The sequence below is a fragment of the Hemicordylus capensis genome, chromosome 9 (genome assembly GCF_027244095.1).
Source record: "Hemicordylus capensis ecotype Gifberg chromosome 9, rHemCap1.1.pri, whole genome shotgun sequence".
NCBI lineage: Eukaryota > Metazoa > Chordata > Lepidosauria > Squamata > Cordylidae > Hemicordylus > Hemicordylus capensis.
This window is the reverse complement of record NC_069665.1, coordinates 29722006-29740347: the sequence shown is the minus strand read 5'-3', so window position 1 is coordinate 29740347 and position 18342 is coordinate 29722006. Positions and strand designations below refer to the sequence as shown.

At 48.5% G+C, this 18342-nt stretch overlaps 1 protein-coding gene across 1 annotated transcript in view; it reads right to left on the bottom strand.

Annotated features, from left to right (window-relative positions):
* Positions 1–1638: 1638 nt before the first annotated feature.
* Positions 1639–18342, bottom strand: part of JPH3 (junctophilin 3) — a 72388-nt gene continuing 55684 nt past the window's right edge. Inside the window, exons 3-5 of the mRNA XM_053271438.1 lie at positions 15516–15640; positions 11087–11994; positions 1639–3329 (exon numbers count right to left, since the gene is read on the bottom strand). Coding sequence (XP_053127413.1) covers positions 3249–3329; positions 11087–11994; positions 15516–15640 — 1114 coding nt within the window. The 3' untranslated portion in view covers positions 1639–3248. The remainder of the gene's footprint in view (positions 3330–11086; positions 11995–15515; positions 15641–18342) is intronic.

Sequence of the window (18342 nt, the reverse complement as noted above, 5' to 3'; positions counted from 1 at the left end):
TCACATGTAGACACCCAACCCAATGCAAACCCTGCTTAGCAAAGGGAATCAGACCAGCAATCTTCCCTTCATCACCTCAGCTGCTGTTCACGAGGTCTCCTGCTTCTTGCATGTGCCTCTCTCTCACACACTAGGAGGTACACAAAGTTATGTTCTTTTAACAGAGCTGCAACCAGAATTATGAAACACAGAGAGCGGCCGGCATGGAGACTGAGCTCTCCAGTTACACACAGAGCAATATTTGAGAACTGCACAGCAACGGCTTGGTTATGTAAGAGGGAGACATAAACTGGGGGGGGGCGGTTGGAATGTGGAAGTTTGGTTGTAAAAAGGAAGTGGGCGTCACCGTCTCCCTCAACCTGACACCCACAGCGTGGTGTAGTGGTTAGAGTGCTGGACTAGGACTGGGGAGACCCGAGTTCAGATCTCCATTCAGCCATGAAACTAGCTGGGTGACTCTGGGCCAGTCACTTCTCTCTCACCTACTTCACAGGGTTGTTGTGAAAGAGAAACTCAAGTATGTAGTACGCCGATCTGGGCTCCTTGGAGGAAAAGCGGGATATAAATGTTAAAATAATAAAACAATAATAATAATTTGGCCAGCAACTGTGGGAAGGCAGTGGGAGAAATGGTGTTGGAGTGAGGAAGGGAACTGAACATAATGGGCACATGCTCTACTCTTTTGTTTATTTCTGGTCAAAAGTGTAGCAATCCAGTGCAGCATAGGAATGACACCTGCTTGAAAGGGATCGAAAAAGCAGTGAAAACATAAACTCAGTTGTCCCCAGGCCAGGAGTGGGTTGCTGCACCCAACTTGAGGGCAAACCTAGGGGTGTGTGTGAAGGCCATGCCCTGCCTCAGCCATTTGCCCTGGGAGCACAGGTTGTCCTTTGACTTGTAGCTGGGGGTGCAGTGAAATCCCAGAGAACAGGTGATCTATGTGGCATTCATTGGTCACGCCAACCTTTCACCTTTCTGTGCAGTCTGTAGCACCCATGGACACCCTTGGTTTGCCTACATCTGCCAGGCGAGAAGATGCGATTGGGAGTCATACTTTGGAGCCAGGTCACTTGTGGGTCTTGCACTCAATACCTGCTAGACAGGAAGCACCCTCAATGTGCCTTGGGCAATGTGCCTTGAGCACAGAGAGGGCAGAAATTGGTCCTAATGTAAAATATGGAAGAAAGCAGCCAATAGTCATAAGAAGAGCCCTGCTGGGTCAAGCCCAAGGCCTCTCTAGCCCAGCATCCTGTTTCCCACCGTGGCCCACCAGATGCCTCTGAGGAGGGCACAGGCAAGAACTGAGGGCTTGCCCTCTCTCCTGCTGTCGCTCCCCTGCAGCTGGTATTGAGAGGCATTGTGCCTCTGATGCTGGAGGTGGACTATAGCCACCAGACTAGTAGCCATTGATAGACCTGTCCTCCATGACTTTGTCTAAACATGAATTTGTCTCCTGTTTTTACCTGGCCACTAGATCAGTGATGCAAGACCAACAGGGAGAAAGTGGGTGATTTTGGTGACCCCAGGGTTGGACATGAACTCAGATTGGGTCCCACCCCCACCCCACCCCCACCCCGCTTCTTTCCCCCTTGGACGGACCTAACGGCAAGCTCTCGTTGGGACGATCACAGCTTCAAACAGGGGTACTGCATCTTTTAATGAACGAATGCATATTTTCAGTGGATTACCAGGGGCGTCAGAAAGAAAGAAAGAACAAGGCAGGCATCTTACAAAGATGTTTTGAACCAAACCAAAATTAAGTGATACATAGAGGAGGAAAAAACAAAAATATATATATAAAAACAGCATTTACATACTCGGAGGCTGCTGTTGTCAATGATTTTTTTTTTCGTTTTTGTACAGGGATATGTCGGAAGCTGGAATATACATCCTACGGACAAAGTGCAAAAATGTTACATGCTCAGAGGCCAAGCATGACATCTGGAAATGGCCCATGGCAAGATGGAACAGGAACCTAGCCGCACTGCACTCCTTGCCAGCCACAGAGGGGAGTTGCTCCCCACACACTCTTTGGGGAGAGGGGTACGGTACGCAAGCAAACCTCCCACCAAACACCTTCTCATGGGGACAGATGTAAACTGAGGGCCAAAACAGGAGTTGCACTCCATGATGGAAGAGAGGCAAGTGAGATTTTTCTCCCCTTGCACGAAGGTCCTTTCCCAGGAACAGTGGGAGAGAGGCAGGTAACTGGCTGACCCAAATTTGGAGCCTGGCTTATAGCTAGACAAAACCAATCCCTAGGAAAAGTTTCTTTTCATTCTTGCTGGGTCAGTTTTTAACACGTGCCAGAAATGACCTGAAAACTGGGTGCAATGTGGAACTTCCTGCAATTATAGGCACAGGGTTTCCCTGTGCCAAGATGTATCATGTTCAGTCTTGCTAGATCTTCTGAAATTTTTGTACTGCAAGTTATTTGTGAACATCAAGTTTTAAATAACAGTCTTGGGTGATATATTTGGAGGAGCATTCTGGCACCTAACCTTCCTTCCCTAACTTGGAGGGAAGGAAGTGTGGGCAAGTAGTTAAGACTTCTGCTCTAGCTGTTGCCTTTCAGACTTTAAAAATACTTTTAAGGTGAATTTAGAAGTTGCTTTTCTTTTCTTTTTTTAACCTTGAACTATTTAATTGGGCTTCCCGTATTTTGGGTGTGGTGGAAAATGGATTTGTTTCACATCACCTTGAAAGCAAAAACTATGTTCCCTAGAATCTAACCTCCCCGTTGAGGAAGCAGTTCACACAGTCATCAAGGAGGTGGGTGATAAGTGCTCATCTGGGACAGCCATTTCACACAACCACACTGTCCCCTCTGGAAAAGTGGGAAAGGACACCCCACTCTCAGCATCTGGCTTTTTAAAAAACCCTCTTTGAAGGTTTCCTAGTCAGTGACATCGAGGAGCCCTTCTCATCCTGTCTGGTGCTGGGAGGACTGGAGTGCTGTTACCATTCTGCCATGCCACACAGCATAAGTGTTATACAAGCAAAGAATTTTGGCTAAAATCCAAAAAACATTACCCAGGAAAAAAAGGCAAACTGTGAGTGATACTCAATATTTTGTTGTTCTTCTGTGAAAAGATTTGGAAGAGGTCTCAGGACAGTTCAAAAAGACCACATCTTTCCCTCCTTTTGTTTTGTGTGTGTGTGTCGTTTGCTTCGTAATCCCCCATTCATACACCTTTTTTTTGTTTTTGTTTTAAACTGTTAATTTTTGCAAACAAGACAGTCTCGAGTTAGATGAAAAAGTTAATAAACAAAATGGCGACTCCGATGTTTAACAAGATCACCATGACAACCAGGATGGGAGCCGAACCCTGTAAGAGAAAGAGAGGAAAGGAGTCATGTGATGGTACTGAGTGTAGGAAGCTGCCATCCCGAGTCGGACCCTTGGTTTATCTAGCTGTACACTGATTGGCAGCGGCTTTCCAGGGCAGGAGTCTTTCCCAGCCTACATTGCCAGGGACTGAACCTGGGACCTTCTGCATGCAAAATCAGTACTCTGCTCTGGAGTGGGGCATGGAGGAAGCCTACTGGTAGGACAGCCCGGAACCAGCCACACTCAGTAGCTCAGCAGGAAATCTTGGCTGCCACATCTCCACAGTGCAAACCCTGCTGAAAGGCCTCTTCTCACAGCCCCCTGAGCCTAGACCAGCTGTGTTTTCCCATCAAGCTCCTTGACCGCACGGACCACACTTGGCCATGCAGCCCATGGTGACCAACTGCCTATCTCCCGGATTTAGTGAAAGTTCCTGTTAGGAGCAGCATTTTAGTCCCACAGCGCAGGCTGTCTTATCATATTTATCTCCTGCCCTTCCTTCACGGAGTTTAGGACACTTCCTCTCCACCCAATGGATCCTTGCAACTACCCTGTGAGGTCGGTTAGGCTGAGACAGAGGGTCACCCACGGAGTTTGGGGGCCAAGCAGGGATTTGAACTCGGGTCTCCCTGCTTCTAGGCTGACACTCAATTCAGCCTAAGCAGAAAACCACCACACCACAGGAGAGCTGGTCTTGTGGTAGCCAGCATGACTTGTCCCCTTAGCTAAGCAGGGTCCACCCTGGTTGCATATGAATGGGAGACTTGATGTGTGAGCACTGGAAGAGATTCCCCTTAAGGGATGGAGCCGCTCTGGGAAGAGCAGAAGGTTTCAAGTTCCCTCCCTGGCAGCATCTCCAAGAGAGGACGGAGAGAGACTCCTGCCTGCAACCTTGGAGAAGCCGCTGCCGGTCTGTGTAGACAATACTGAGCTAGATGGACCAAGGGTCTGACTCGGTATATGGCTGCTTCCTATGTTCCACACAGCTTCTCCGCTTACACTGAGACTCAGAGCTTAGTTAGATGCTTCTGATCCCTCCTTGTGGAGGTAGTCATTTTTAAATGCTCATTATCTATTTATTTATATACTGCCTGATCAGTGTCTCTCTCTCTCGAGGCAGTGTACACATTACCCCACATGCCACAAAGTTCAGCACAGGTGCGTGATATCTAAGCCTAGCAGTAGTAGTAGTAATAATAATAATAATAATACTAAATTAAAAGCAGCCTTTGCTCTCTGGAGGGCAGGAGATTCAATGCACAGATGTGTGTTTTGAGGGAAGGCCCACCACAGAGAGCCAGGGAAAGGCCGTTGCATAGCAACAAGGTGAAAGAAAGCTCCTCAGCCAAACGGGGAAGCTTCCCAGGGCTTTCCTCCCCCACCTCCCCAAATACCTGGCAGACAGGTAGAGGCTTGCTTCTGGCAGGGTTATCTGCATCCCTGAATGCCAGCCTACAAAGCCGTTAAGCAGGGATGGCTGGATTTAATCTCATTCCAGTGGCTCAAAATCCAGGGCTTCAACCAAAGGGGACACCCTCCAAAGATGCTGGTTTAATTGAGATGAAGAGCACACTCAGGCATCGCTTGCCCCAAACCAGCAGGTTTGACTTCCGTCTCTTTCTTCCCCTGCCCCCAGTCCAACCACTTTACATGCACAAAGATATCCAAGTGTGCTAGTCCTTGACTCCCCACTACCCTTTCTCAGGGGCAGGCTTTTCCTTTCTTTTTAAAGGGAAAAACTCTGAAATCAGATGGCTGTTAGGAACATAGGAAGCTGCCATATACAGAGTCAGACCATTGGTCTATCTAGCTCAGTATTGCCTTCACAGACTGGCAGCGGCTTCACCAAGGTTGCAGGCAGGAATCTCTCTTAGAGAGATCATCTTGGAGATGCTGCCAGGGAGGGAACCTGGGACCTTCTGCATGCAAGCAGGCAGATGCTCTTCCCAAAGCAGCTCCATCCCCTAAGGGGAATATCTTGCAGTGCTCACACATGTAGTCTTCCATTTAAATGCAAACAAGGCAGACCCTACTTAGCAAAGGGGAAAGGTCATGCTTGCTGCCACAAGACCAGTTCTGGTAGAGATTAAAACTGCAATAGATATTTATGATCCTGACAAAAGATGGTTAGCAGCACAGGGCATTTTGAAGACAGGAGGACATATTCATTTTATTCAGGTCCTAGGCATGGCTTGACCTGGACAATGTGCATCAGCACATGGGGATTACTTGGGTCCTTGCTTGCCATTTTGCTTGCACTCATTCAGTTTCTTGTCACCTGTGCATGCACACGCCGACTCCTCTAGCTGATTAATACAGCAATGCTGACAACTGCAGGCAACACCAGGAAAGGGATCTCACTCTTCCATGGTACCCTCTTTTCTGAGAGCCTACAGATCTGGTCCAGTGCTTCATATATGACTGGCAATGAGGGTCAGCTGCATGCAAGAGGCAGCTAGATCAGGGCAAAGGATTTTGCCGCACCTCAGCTCCTTTGCAAGCTAATTAAAAAGGCCCTGCAGAACCAGGCAAGCCTGAGATCAACCAGACCTCCTTGCAAGACCTCACTGCTTTAGTTGCTTAAGATAAACTTTGCTAAACCTAAGCTTGCCTACATGGTGGCTGGAGATGGCCAGCTCAGAACAGACAAAAACTAGGCTATAAGAGGTTAACTCTACTGTCCAGCTTTCAAGCATGGCATTATGAAACTTCTGAATATTTTCAGTTTTAGCATAGACCTACACATATTACTTGAGTTTAACTGTCTTGATACACACCCTGCTGTGTGCACCCAAGAGTTGTCCCCACTTTATCCTCAAGTACAGAGCAAAGAATTGTGGGATGCATCTCTTGGTATTCATTCACCTGTCTCCCCAGGCAACAGAGGCAGCATTTTGAAAAGCCAATTATATAGACCTGAAGGTTGCTCCTTGGTATGGAAGGCAGTGTCTACAGTCTAGAGCTGCCCACTTTCCCTTGAACATCATCACAGTGACATGGAGCACAGCCAGGCTCTTATGACCATGAAGCACAGATTTACACAACTGACACCAGTCTGGTTCCAAAGCAGCATAGGCTGAAATGGCACCCAATGCCTAGGCATCATCAGACTAGCTCCCAGCTAGCCTGTCTCTCTTTCTCCCTAGCGACTCCTCCATCTCTCCTAGGAGAGAAATACATCAGCTGCTCCAAAGGCAAATGGCCCATCGAGGGGAGAGGCACCGGGCGACCTCTGGCATAGGTCTGGATGCCAGCTAATCTTCATGACTCATCTGATAAAAAGCTTTGTGACTCCCAGAAGCTTCTGCCTCCGCTCAGGCAATAACCCTCTGGGCTGAACTTTCAAAGGCCTTCTGAGGTCTGGGCCTCATATTGGGAAACTGGGAACCTCAACCCCAGGAGTTCTCAGTTTGGGGTGTCTAGATGTGGTTGGACTTCAGTTTCCATCACCTCCAGTCACAATGGCCAAAGAGAAGGTGATGGGTATTGCAGACCAACACCATCTGGGGATCAAAGGAGGAGTATCCCTGCCCTGCACCCATCCTGTCCTTCCAGGTATCCTGCAATATGTAGCAAAGGATGGCCCATTGCAGCAAGCCTGCCATTTGTGCCCGCAGGCCCGCCAGGAGACGAGACCCTCGAACTGCGCTCAGAATGACATTTCATGCCACAAACCCAAAAGCCAGCACAAAAGTTCAAAATCTGAATTTGACTCCCCATCTTTAGCCTTTGAATGTGCTCAAATGTCGGCGTTGATATTTCACGGTGAGGGCTGCTTTTGAAAACATGAAGGGTGTTGATAGAATGCTAAGGCAGCAGCATTAAATATCAAGTTGTCAGAGGCGATTTCCCACTGTTTCTGATTTCCAAATCCCACTGTCCAGGGCTCAGTTCTCGGCAATTTTAGGTAGGGTTGGGAAAGACTGGCCACAACCCAAGAGACAGAGCTTCTGCCAGTCAGTGTAGACAATCCTGAGCTAGATGGACCAAGGGTTTGACTCGGCAGAAGACATCTATGTTCACCAGAATCTGGTGCAAGGAAGAGACAGCATAGTGTAGTGATCAGAGTGTTGGACTAGGACTAGGGCAGCTTAAGTTCAAATCCCCATTCAACCATAAAACTCAGTGGGTGACTCTGGGCCAGTCGCTTCTCTCTCAGCCTAGCCTACTTCATAGGGTTCTTGTGCAGGTAAACATAACCCTACACACTGCTCTGGGCTCCTTGGAGGAAGTGCTGGACATACATGTAAATAGAAACAAAACCATCTCTCTCCCAGGACACCAATGATGTCCAAGGCCAGCCTCAATTCCACACAACACTCCTGTTCTTTTGAGACACTAACTCTTCAGCTTCTCTGTAATTCACTTGGGGGAAAACGTGAAGCGCGGAGTTGATGGTGGCAGGTGACAAACCCTTCAAGTACATCAAAAGCTTTCTCAGATCAAAAGATTACAAGACCATTGCTAAAGAGGAATGTCACACCACCCATTCCAGGATAAATGAGGTGCCCTGGAAATCATCAGAATGAAATCTGTGTTTTTACCTGGTTTCCAATTTGTTCACTTTGTGCATCTGACAGCAGTTTGGGAACACCAGTCTCTCCTCTCCCCCCCCCTTTCTATTCTATTCTGCTCTTCCGCTAAGGAGCCCAGAGTAAAGGTAAAGGTAAAAGGTGCCCTCAAGTCATTTGTCGACTCCTGGCGACCACAGAGCACTGCGGATGAATACAGGAAGGGTTTACCATGGCCGCCTCCTGCGCAGTATCAGATGATGCCTTTCAGCATCTTCCTATATCACTGCTGCCTGAGATAGGTGCTTCCCAGTCTGGCAAACATACCAGCAGGGATTCGAACCGGCAACCTCATGCTTGCTGGGTAAGTCATTTCCCACTGTGCCATTAGATGTGGTTTATGTTTATCTTCACAACGATCGCATGAAGGCCCCTGCTAACTGAGCAAAGAGACACTTTTCAAAAAGTGGCGATTCTCTTATATTTAGCAGGGGGAGAGCAACTGGCCGTATCCAGACCCAGCACAGCATCCCTCCAGTGGCTGCTGCTAGTGTCTACCTTATGTTTCTTTTTAGACTGTGAGCCCTTTGCGGACAGGGATCCATCTTATTAATTTATTATTGTTTTCTCTATGTAAACCACTTTGGGAATTTTTAAAGTGGTATATAAAGTGTGTGTGTGTGTGTGTTTTGTTTGTGGGCTAGGTTATTTAGTTACCACTGCCAATAACCACTGATAGGACCTCTCTACCATGGATTCCCCCCCCAAAAAAACACCCCTTTTAAAAAGCGACCTAAGCAAGTGACTATCATCCTGAATTCCGCAAATTAAAACATGGGAACTGCGGTAACCTGGTTGGAGGGCTAACAGTAACAACTCAATAAGGGAATGCATCTAGGGGAGAGAGGGCTGGTCATACTGCAAGAATCCAAGAAGCACTTGATGGATTTGGCTGCAAAAGAAAGGGTGGGGGGGCTTTCCACAAAGAAGCCAGCTGCAACGGAGGACCAATTGGCTCAAGGCTTCTACATGTAAGCATCTCAACCCATGGAAGAGACCATGGGGGAGGGGAAGCAGGTTGTCCTAACTTCCAGTGCCAGCCTGGGGCAAAGCATGATTATTTATTACATTTTTTTAAAAAAAATTCTGTGCTAAGTTCCTCCAAGATGTTCAGGGTAGTATCCAAGGTTATTTCCCACTCCATTTCATCCTCACAACAACCCTAAGAGGTAGGCGATGCCGAGAGAGAGAGAGAGAGAGAGAGAGAGAGAGCGCACACACGCGCATGAGACCATCCAGTCAATTGTGTAGCCAAGCAAGGATTTGAACTCGGGACTCCTCTGCCCAATTCTGCTGCTCTAAAAACTTACACACTCGCCAATGCCCTTGTGCTCGCCCTGGGTCCGCTTTTTAAAGACCAGTGTGTGCATTTCCACACCAAAAGCCGGTCCGGGCTCAATCCCCCCTCCTCCGGAGGAAGCCAGCAACTCCAGGTCACTCTGCCCTTGAGACTTCTCACTGTGCGGGGCACAGAACAACAGGATTCAGACCTGTTTGCCACTCTGGGTCCTTTCTAGGCTGCAGCGTCAGGAGTGACCCAGGACAGAACAGAAACGGGGATGACGAGACAGAAGCTGGCTTGTGACAGGGCTGGCCGGCTGTGTGGGTTATTTTTGGAACAGGCTGGCCCATCTATCTGACCTCAGATCTGCACCGGCTTGCTCTGGGCAGGTCAAAAATAGGCCTTCTGGCAAATCCCCCCCCCCCGGGCCACTTTTTTTTTTTTTTTTTGGAAGCTTCTGACAAAGGAGATGTGCATTTGCTCTGGAAGCCAGAACGGTTAAGCGTCACGAGCGGCACCTTCATCTGCAAACACCAGGCAGGTGTGCATCTGGAGGCAGAATCTCGAGCCGGCTTGCTTCAAATTCCCCAGCAGAAAGCTAAGGCATGCATGGTAGGAACATGGGAGCGGCCTGATGATTTAAACCAAGTCAGACCACTGGTCCATTTAGCTCAGGATTGTGTCCCCAGACTGGTATCAGCTTCTCCAAGGTTGCAGGCAGGGATCCCTCTCAGCCCTCTCTGGAGATGCTGCCAAGGAGGGAAACCAGAACCTTCTGCATGCAAGCAGGCAGGGGCTCTTCCACTGAGCTATGGCCCGAAGGGGAATCTCTTACATTGCCCACACATATAATCTCCCATTCAAATGCAAACCAGGGCAGATCCTGCTTAGTAAAGAGGACAATTCATGCTTGCTACCCACAAGACCAGTTCTCCTCCCATGAGGAGGAGATGATTAATGTACCTGCCACAAAATGTCATCCCTGCTGATCTCTAGTTCTCAGATGCTTAAAGGCAGGACATGGAAGAGGAATGTGCGTGTGCACGCGCATGTGTAAATGACTGAATACGCCATGTGAGTGTGGGGAACAAGCCTGTCCTCATTTTTGTGACCCTCTGTGTTGTCACACTCAACAGCCAGCAACAACATCCACAGCATCACCCATTTCCACTGCTTTAGAATGTGCATGGAAAAAGGAACAGCTGTTATGCTTTGTCAATTAATCTGCTAGATAAAAAACTTTTACTCAACTAAAGAAATTCCCACCAATTAGTCAGGCAGCTGATTCTAAAGAAAAACGCATTCTTAATACAAGCACTTCTAAAAACTGCAGGTGGCAAAAACCATCTTAGAAGAGGCATTCCTCCATATTTATGTAGGCCTCTTCCAAGATGTCTGCTGCAATATACTTGTGAAGAGACATTCCCCCTTCACTCTTATGTAAGAAATAACACCTCTTCCAAGATGATGGCTACTGCAACATACATATGCGTCATATTAGAAGAGGCATTCCCCCCTTCACTCCCATGTAGGAAGGAACGCCTCTTCTAAGAGGATGCCTACTGCATCATGTTAGAAGAGGCATTCCCCCTTCACTAATGCAGGAAGGAACATGATCATCTCTTCCAAGTTTATGCCTGCTGCAATATATGTGCAGATGATAAGCATCATGTTAGAAGAGGCACTATCTCTCACCCAATAAAGAATGCCTCTTCTAAGATGATACTTCTAACAACACATGCATGCACCATCTAAAAACAAAGGCAGTATACTTTTGGCTTCAGAACAATTGTTTTTAATCATATGCAAAGTGTAATCAATATGTTAATTAATTGACTAAAACTCAATAATTTATTTAATTTAATGAGACCCTAAAGAAAAAAGGAGGCATTCTGCACTTACCGCACCGGATTTGAGCTCGTCTCCATTTTCCTCCTCTGACTCTAGTGCAACAGGTAAGGATTTCTGCGGTGGGGAGCAGGTCAAGTCCCACCTCAATAGCCGCGGTTCCCCCTTTTCCCCTAACCTCAGACTTTCCAGTTTCTGCACTGTTGGCTCAGCAGAAGATGCGGGCCTGAAGTTCTCCTTGTTCTGGGACTTAGCCCGCAGTCTCTGGACCCCAAAGCCCCGATCTTCCCCGTGGTGGTCCTCAGCCAGGCTTCTGCTGGGGCCCATTTTGCTATAATGTCTTTTTTGGGAGTGTATCTCTTGCATATAAGAATCCATCCTCATGAGAGGTTTCATCTCCATCTCGTAGTTGCTCAGCTTCTCCTCGTCCAGCTCTAGGAGCTTGTTGCTTCCCGAGCCGTGGTGGTGGGGGCGGTGGTGAGTCCATGACGCCGCGACCGGAGGGTCTGCCCACCTCTCCCGCTGCTTGTGGTTGGAGCCTGCATGCTTGTGGCCACCACTCCGGGCCCGGTAGTCTTCGGAGAAGCCCAGCTGGCTGCTACGCAAGCCTCCGCTTCTCACGCCACGTGTCCCTCCCTCCTTGTCTTCGCCCCAGCTATTGGGCCTCAGGTAGTCCCCGCCGCGGCCCTCCAGCAACATCTGGATCTCTCCCCCCCTCTCTTCGTCCATGCAGACTTGCCTGGAGAAGTGGGTGCTCTTGTTCCGACAGGAGGGACCCAAAGGTGGGGTGGAGGAGGGGCTGGCGGGGAAGCTCTGGAGAGGGCTGTCATCTGGAGTGAGATCCGAAGGGGTCGTTCCTTTCCTGTAGAGCTCTGGGCTTTCTTGCTGGAGGGGCGTCCCTGTCGAAAGGACCTCGATGTCGTCACTCGAATGCTGGCGCTTCGGCCTCTGGCACTCGAGGCCTGGAGAGGGAGAGAGAGAGCAGGGAGAACAGAGGGAGGAAGAGAGAAACACAAGATGCATAAAAGAGATAGCGACTCTTCAAGGCTGTTGGGTGTCCCCTCCAACTTCATCAGATGATTGATGAAAATTACACTTGGTTTCTATCAAATAGCTTTTTGAGCCCTTACTGAAACCCAGATGTGAAATCCAGCCCATCTTATCAGTTTTACTTTCCCTCACAGAAGCTCAACTCCAAACATCCCAACAGCTTTGCTCTTGGAATGCTCATGACTATTCTGTGACATCACACCATTTCAGCCAAACAGCATCTGGGGTTTAACCCCACAAGCCCAGTACAATATCAATACTTTGGAGATCCTTATCTTAACCCTTGAGCTGCTACAACCCGTCTCCCATCTACTTGCCTCTAATCTTGTAGACAGATGAGTCCCACTTATTTCAGTTGAACATACTGTATTTTCCTGAATCCAAGTCTAGTTTCCCCCCAAGCTGTTTTGATATTAGAAATCAGGAGGTCATCTTAAATTCAGAGTCCTGTTCCTTTAGAGTAAATGTAAGTATAACCTGTATTTAAGCTCTACTTTTAAAGGGGGTCATCATAAATTCAGAGTCATTTTTGATTTGGGTTAATACGGGTATGCAGGCATAACTGTTCATAGGTTCTTTGTAAGGGCTCTTAAATGATTAAGAACGTAAGATCAGCCCTTACGGATCAGGCCCAAGGAAGCCCATCTAGTTCAGCATCCTGTTTCACACAGTGGCCCACCAGATGTTTCTGGGAAGCCCACAGGCAGGAGTCGAGGACATGCCCTCTCTCCTGCTGTTACTCCCCTGCAATTGGTGCTCAGAGGCATCCTGCCTCTGAGGCTGGAGGAGGCCTATAGCCCTCTGACTAGTAGCCATTGATAGACCTCTCTTCTATGGAATTATCCAGACCTCTCTTAAAGCCATCCAGATTGTTCCACATCTTGTGGCAGAGAATTCCATAAGTTGATTATGTGTTGTATGAACAAGTACTTCCTTTTTTTGGTCCTACATTTCCTGGCAATCAATTTCATGGAGTGACCCCCTGGTTCTAGTGTTATGTGAGAGGGAGAACAATTTCTCTCTATCCACTTTCTCCACTCCATGCATGCTTTTAGAGACCTCTATCATGTCTCCCCACAGTGGTCTTTTTCCTAAACTAAAAAGTCCCAGGTGTTGTAGTCTTGACTCAGAAGAAAGGTGCTCTAGGCCCCTGATCATCTTGGTTGCCCTCTTCTGTACCAGTTCTACAATGTCCTTTTTTTAGATGTGGTGACCAGAATTGTACGCAGTACTCCAAATGTGGCTGCACCATCGTTTTGTATAAAGGCATTGTAATAGTAACAGTTTTATTTTCAGTCCTCTTCCTAATGATCCCTAGCATGGAATTGGCCTTTTTCACAGCTGCCGCACATTGAGTCAACACTTTCAATGAGCTGTCCACCACAACCTCAAGATCCCTCTCCTGGTCAGTCACCGACAGTTCAGATCCTATCAGCGTATATGTGAAATTGGGGTTTTTTTGTCCCAAAGTGCATCACTTGACACTTGCCAACACTGAACCACATTTGCCATTTTGTCACCCAGTTTGGAGAGATCCTTTTGGAGCTCCTCACAATCCGTTTTGCATTTCACTACCCCAAAGAGTTTGGTATCATCTGCAAATTTGGCCACCTTGCTGCTTACCCCAACTTCCAGATCATTTATGAATAAATTAAAAAGCACCAGTCCCAGTACAGATCCCTGGGGGACCCCACTTCCTACTTCTCTCCATTGTGAAAACCTCTCCATTTATATCTACTCTCTGTTTCCTGCCCTTCAACCAGTTAGCAATAACTGCTTGACCAAAGTTAATGCAAGGAGGCTTCCCGTTTTTAATCTGCTCAGTTACACCCTGAGTAAGTTATTCTCAGTAGGCCTTTTTAAAAAATGCATGCATCAATTGGAACGTGCCCTAAAATCCCTCCTAAATGCAATGCATTAGAAACAAAAACTTCAAAGCAAGCAGAAGGCTGCAGCTGAGTCTAGAAGCGGATTAAAAATGTACTATGTTAAATGTCCTGGGACTAATGTATTGCATCAATATCAGTTGTGTTTCAATTGGATATGTTTAGGAACATAGGACTCAGCGATTCCATACTGAATTAGACCATTGGTGCATCTACCCAGACTGGCAGCAGCTGCTCCGAGGTTGCAGTCAGGAGGTTAAGGCAGAGGTTCCCAACCTGTAGGACTGCAGATGTTGCTGAACTACAGCTCCCATCACGCCCAGCTGCAATTTATTGTGGCTGGGGGTGATGGGAATCGTTTGTTCAGCAACATCTGGAGGCTGGGAACCCCTGCTTTAGGCAGGGAATACCTTACAGTGCACGCATGTAGTCTCCAATCCCGTGCAACCTAAGGCAGACGTTGTTTAGCAATTCATGCGTACTGCCACAAGACCAGCTCTCCTCCCTCTAACTTGCACCAGGTCTCAACGGCCTTGGCACTTGTCTGCAATGCCAGCACTCAGCTCTGGAGCATAAAACCTGGGGGAAAGAACAGATGAAACCGTTCTTCCTTTTCTACAGGGATACAAGTTTCCCTTGATATTCAGAGGTCCCCCCCCGCCACCCGCAGTTTCACCCACTCATGAGGCACCTCCACAAAAGGTGTACACCAATTCAGTTATTGCAGGGCGGGGAGTGCAGTTTCAGTTATTCACAGGTCTACCCCCCACCCCCCACCCAACTAAAATCGGTATACAGAGGTTCAGACCGTCCCAGCCACTCTGGCTTCTCACGTGCCTCCTTGCATGCCTCCTGAGAAGTGGGACGAGTGGCTATTTCAGCTTTAAACCTCCCTGCCCACCAGCTGATGGGCAGGCAGGCTGACCGTTGAATAGCCACACGCCCCGCTTCCCAGCCAAGCATGGGGAGGTTTAAAGAGGCCGGGCGAGAGGCACAGGCTGCCCCAGCCAGGGTGAGGAACCTAAACCCACATTTGGGGTTAGGTTAAGCACGCCAATATCCCGGCTTCACCATTGGCGCGACTTTCTGGGAAAGTAACCCCCATGCAATGCGGGAGGGCCTCCTGCACGGGAAAGCCTGTGGACATGGGGCAGTTCATTTTGCAGCCTGAGCTCTGTGCCCCAATACATGAAATGCATGTCGTAAAGAGGGTATGGCTGAGATGCCCTGGAAATCCTTATGGGTGCATGCTGGACCATGGCTGTGATGCCAAGATCCCGACTGTGCATAAGGGCACCAAATAGGCCGGGCAAGGAGGCCCTGAGAAAGGACAAACCAAACTCTAAGGACTCCGGAGGAGACCTCTTGGCTGAGCAGCAGACCAAGAGTGCCAGGGAAAGATTGCTTCTCGACACAGACCTAGGAGGACCCCCAGAAGGAACGTGTGCTCCATTCCACAGCACACCTGCCTGGCTCATATGAGAGAGAGAGAGAGAGAGAGATGAAGTCATCCCTGGGAGCTGGCAGGCACTGTGGCTGACACTGACCATTTTCCCTGTGCTGGAAGGAAGGCGAAAACTCTTTGGCAGTGATCCTGGCAATCCGGGCCTCCTCTTGAGCCTTCTGCGCTGCCGTCACAGCTGCGTCCGCCTTCGCCCGGGAATGGGATGTCCTGCGAGAGATCAGGAAACAAAAGGCAGTACCAATTAGTGTGTTTCCCCCATGAGCATCGCTTGGCTGGACCAGCAGGGCTGTCACTGGTTGCACAGAGCCCACTACTGCAGTCCTTTCCCCCAAGTTCGGAGGCCCCTCTGAATACCAGTGGCTGGAGGGGCAGCAGCAGGGGAGTCTTTGGTCAGAGTCACAGGGCTCTTCTGACCCACCCAGAGCCCATATTTCATCTGCTTCATTGGGACTGGTGACTGTCGTTATGCTGCAAGGAACTTGGGGGCAGAAGGAGTGAGGAGCAGAACAAAGACGGTGACCAGGACACCTTGCCTTGTCATCGCAGTAAGCAGAAGCACCTCAAATAAATGCAAGCAGTCTGTTCAGCATTTGCGAAATGCATTCGCTGCACAAAGCACTTAACAGCTGTCTGCTTCCACATAGGCACCCTGTACCGAGTGTGCCTTAGTTCATCTTCTTAATTCCCCTGTTAATTGCTTGATTTTATTTTCCTTGTAAAGCAGCCTCTCCGACATGACATGCACACGTGGCCTAATCATTCCCCCCCCTGCCCCGCTTTACGTGCCCTCCAAGCAGCCTGCTCTGGTGTGGGAGCAGCCAACTTGAACAAGGCAGGTGCCTGGAAGGCTGAATTCTTGCTCTATTCTTGCTGTGGTCTCCAGTGGCAGGAGAAAATCCCCACCGAATTCCCCTCCCATGCCTCCTACCGTGTGCCACAAATAGAGAGGAGGCATCTGCTCCAGTTCTCCCTTTTTGCCAGGGATGGTCCCTGTTTTTTACTCTCTGTCCCTGGCAAACTACTCTCTTGTTTTCCAGCTCTCTGGGGGATGCCTTGTTCAGAGGGGTCTCGTGTGGGCTGCAAGCCTAGTTTTCTGCCGGCCCAGCCCCCTCCTCAGCAGGGGACACTTGAGAACAACTAGTTTAGGGCAGCAAAAGGGCGGTGAAGATTTTTTTTTCAGGGAGTGAGGATTCTGCAGCACATTAAATATTTGTAGGGGTCAGATAATTAATGTTGGTATTTACTAGATTAATAAAGCTTGCTTGACATTTTCCCACTTATTCAGAAAATGGGCCCGATTCCTCTTAGAAAATGATGTCTCTTTAGATTAGGTCCAACCTTCCAGAATGCTTTCTAGGCTAGTTTTCCCTTCCTATCCAAGGTAGTAAATACTGGAGTGGGGAGAGAGGTCACTACCAGGGCAGCTGAAATCTGCTGGGGAGGTGGCCTGGCACCCCCTCGGCACACGTGGTCTCACCCATCCCAGTTCCTGGCCTGGAAGGAAGCTCAGGGAGGCTGGAGGAGTCTCTCCTACTGACTGGGCTGCACCGGCTTCTGCTACTTGTTCTGGGGTAGAGGAGTGGGTGAATGAAGCTTCTATAAACAATAATTCAGGCTGTAGGGCCATCATAGACCATGACTGTATTGTCCAACACGTTGTTGTAAACATTCAGCCTGGTGGGTGGAGAAGTGGAAGGGGGAGCAAGAACTATGGGGTCGGGGAACACCTGCTACCCCTTGGCGTCATCTCTGCTTCCTCAAAAAGTTAAATTTTGGAGCTTGCAGGTGGATGCATTTTAGCTCAGGAGGCACTGTGCACTGCTTGGCCTGCCATTTTGCACATGGTAGGTGCCGTGGGAGGTTTCGAGTTGTTGACAGAAGATTGTAGGGCAATCTTGACTGAGAAACTGGCAGAGAGGCTGGTACAGAGGAAATAAATATAGTGTCCAGCAAGTGAAAAAGAACCTCCAGCAATCTGCAGATGTGGGGGCAGAGAGATTACAATCTGATCCTTGGTTTGCATAATTTTTACAAGCAAAAAAATCTGTCTTCATCTATGAAATGTTGGAGGGCAGAAAAGGAGCACCGTAGCAGAGGGAAGGTTCCTGGCTCACTCCAAAGAGCGACGTCACCTGGCGCAAGGAAGCACAAACCTTCCAGGGTCACTGCCAAACTGACGTGAAGGAAAATCTCCTCCTTACTTCAGATGCTGCAAACAAGGAATCGCCGGCCATGAGCACTGCTCAAGGGGAACGCCACATCACCCAGTGATCTATATTAGTTGTGGCATTCCCCAGTAGTCCAGAGGAAATACAGAAGGAACCTTTCCTGTCCCTTAACAGCAAGTGTGCTTACTGGCTGAAATGCGAATTGCCCCTCAAGTCACAGCTGAGGGGCAATTCACATTGTTGTTTGTAAGCGCACTCACTATGTGGGCACCAGGCATGTGTTTTGTTTTCAGGATGAATGGACATGGATATGAATGGGCCTCATTTATGCCTGCTTCTATTCATTCTGAAATGTGTGGGCCCCACCTAAGAGCAGCCCTGCTGGATCAGACCAAAGATTCATCTAGTTCAGCATTCTGCTTCCCACAGTGACCAACCAGATGGCTCTGGGAAGCCCAGAATATGCAAGCAAAAAGTCCACTCCCACATCAACAACAACAACAACAGGCATACCAAAGGTCCGATTAAGTATAAGGCAACTTCCTATGTTGTTATGAAACTAAAACAAATGAAAACAAAACAAGCAGTTAGTGAATGGGAAAGAAAACAAAAATGGGAGAGAGAGAGAGAGAGAGTACACACTGCATTTCCCGAGCATGCAATGGTAAACTGTAATGAATAGAAGCACATCCTGATGCCTGAAGCCATCACAGAATTAATGGCACAATTGTCTTCCTAAAT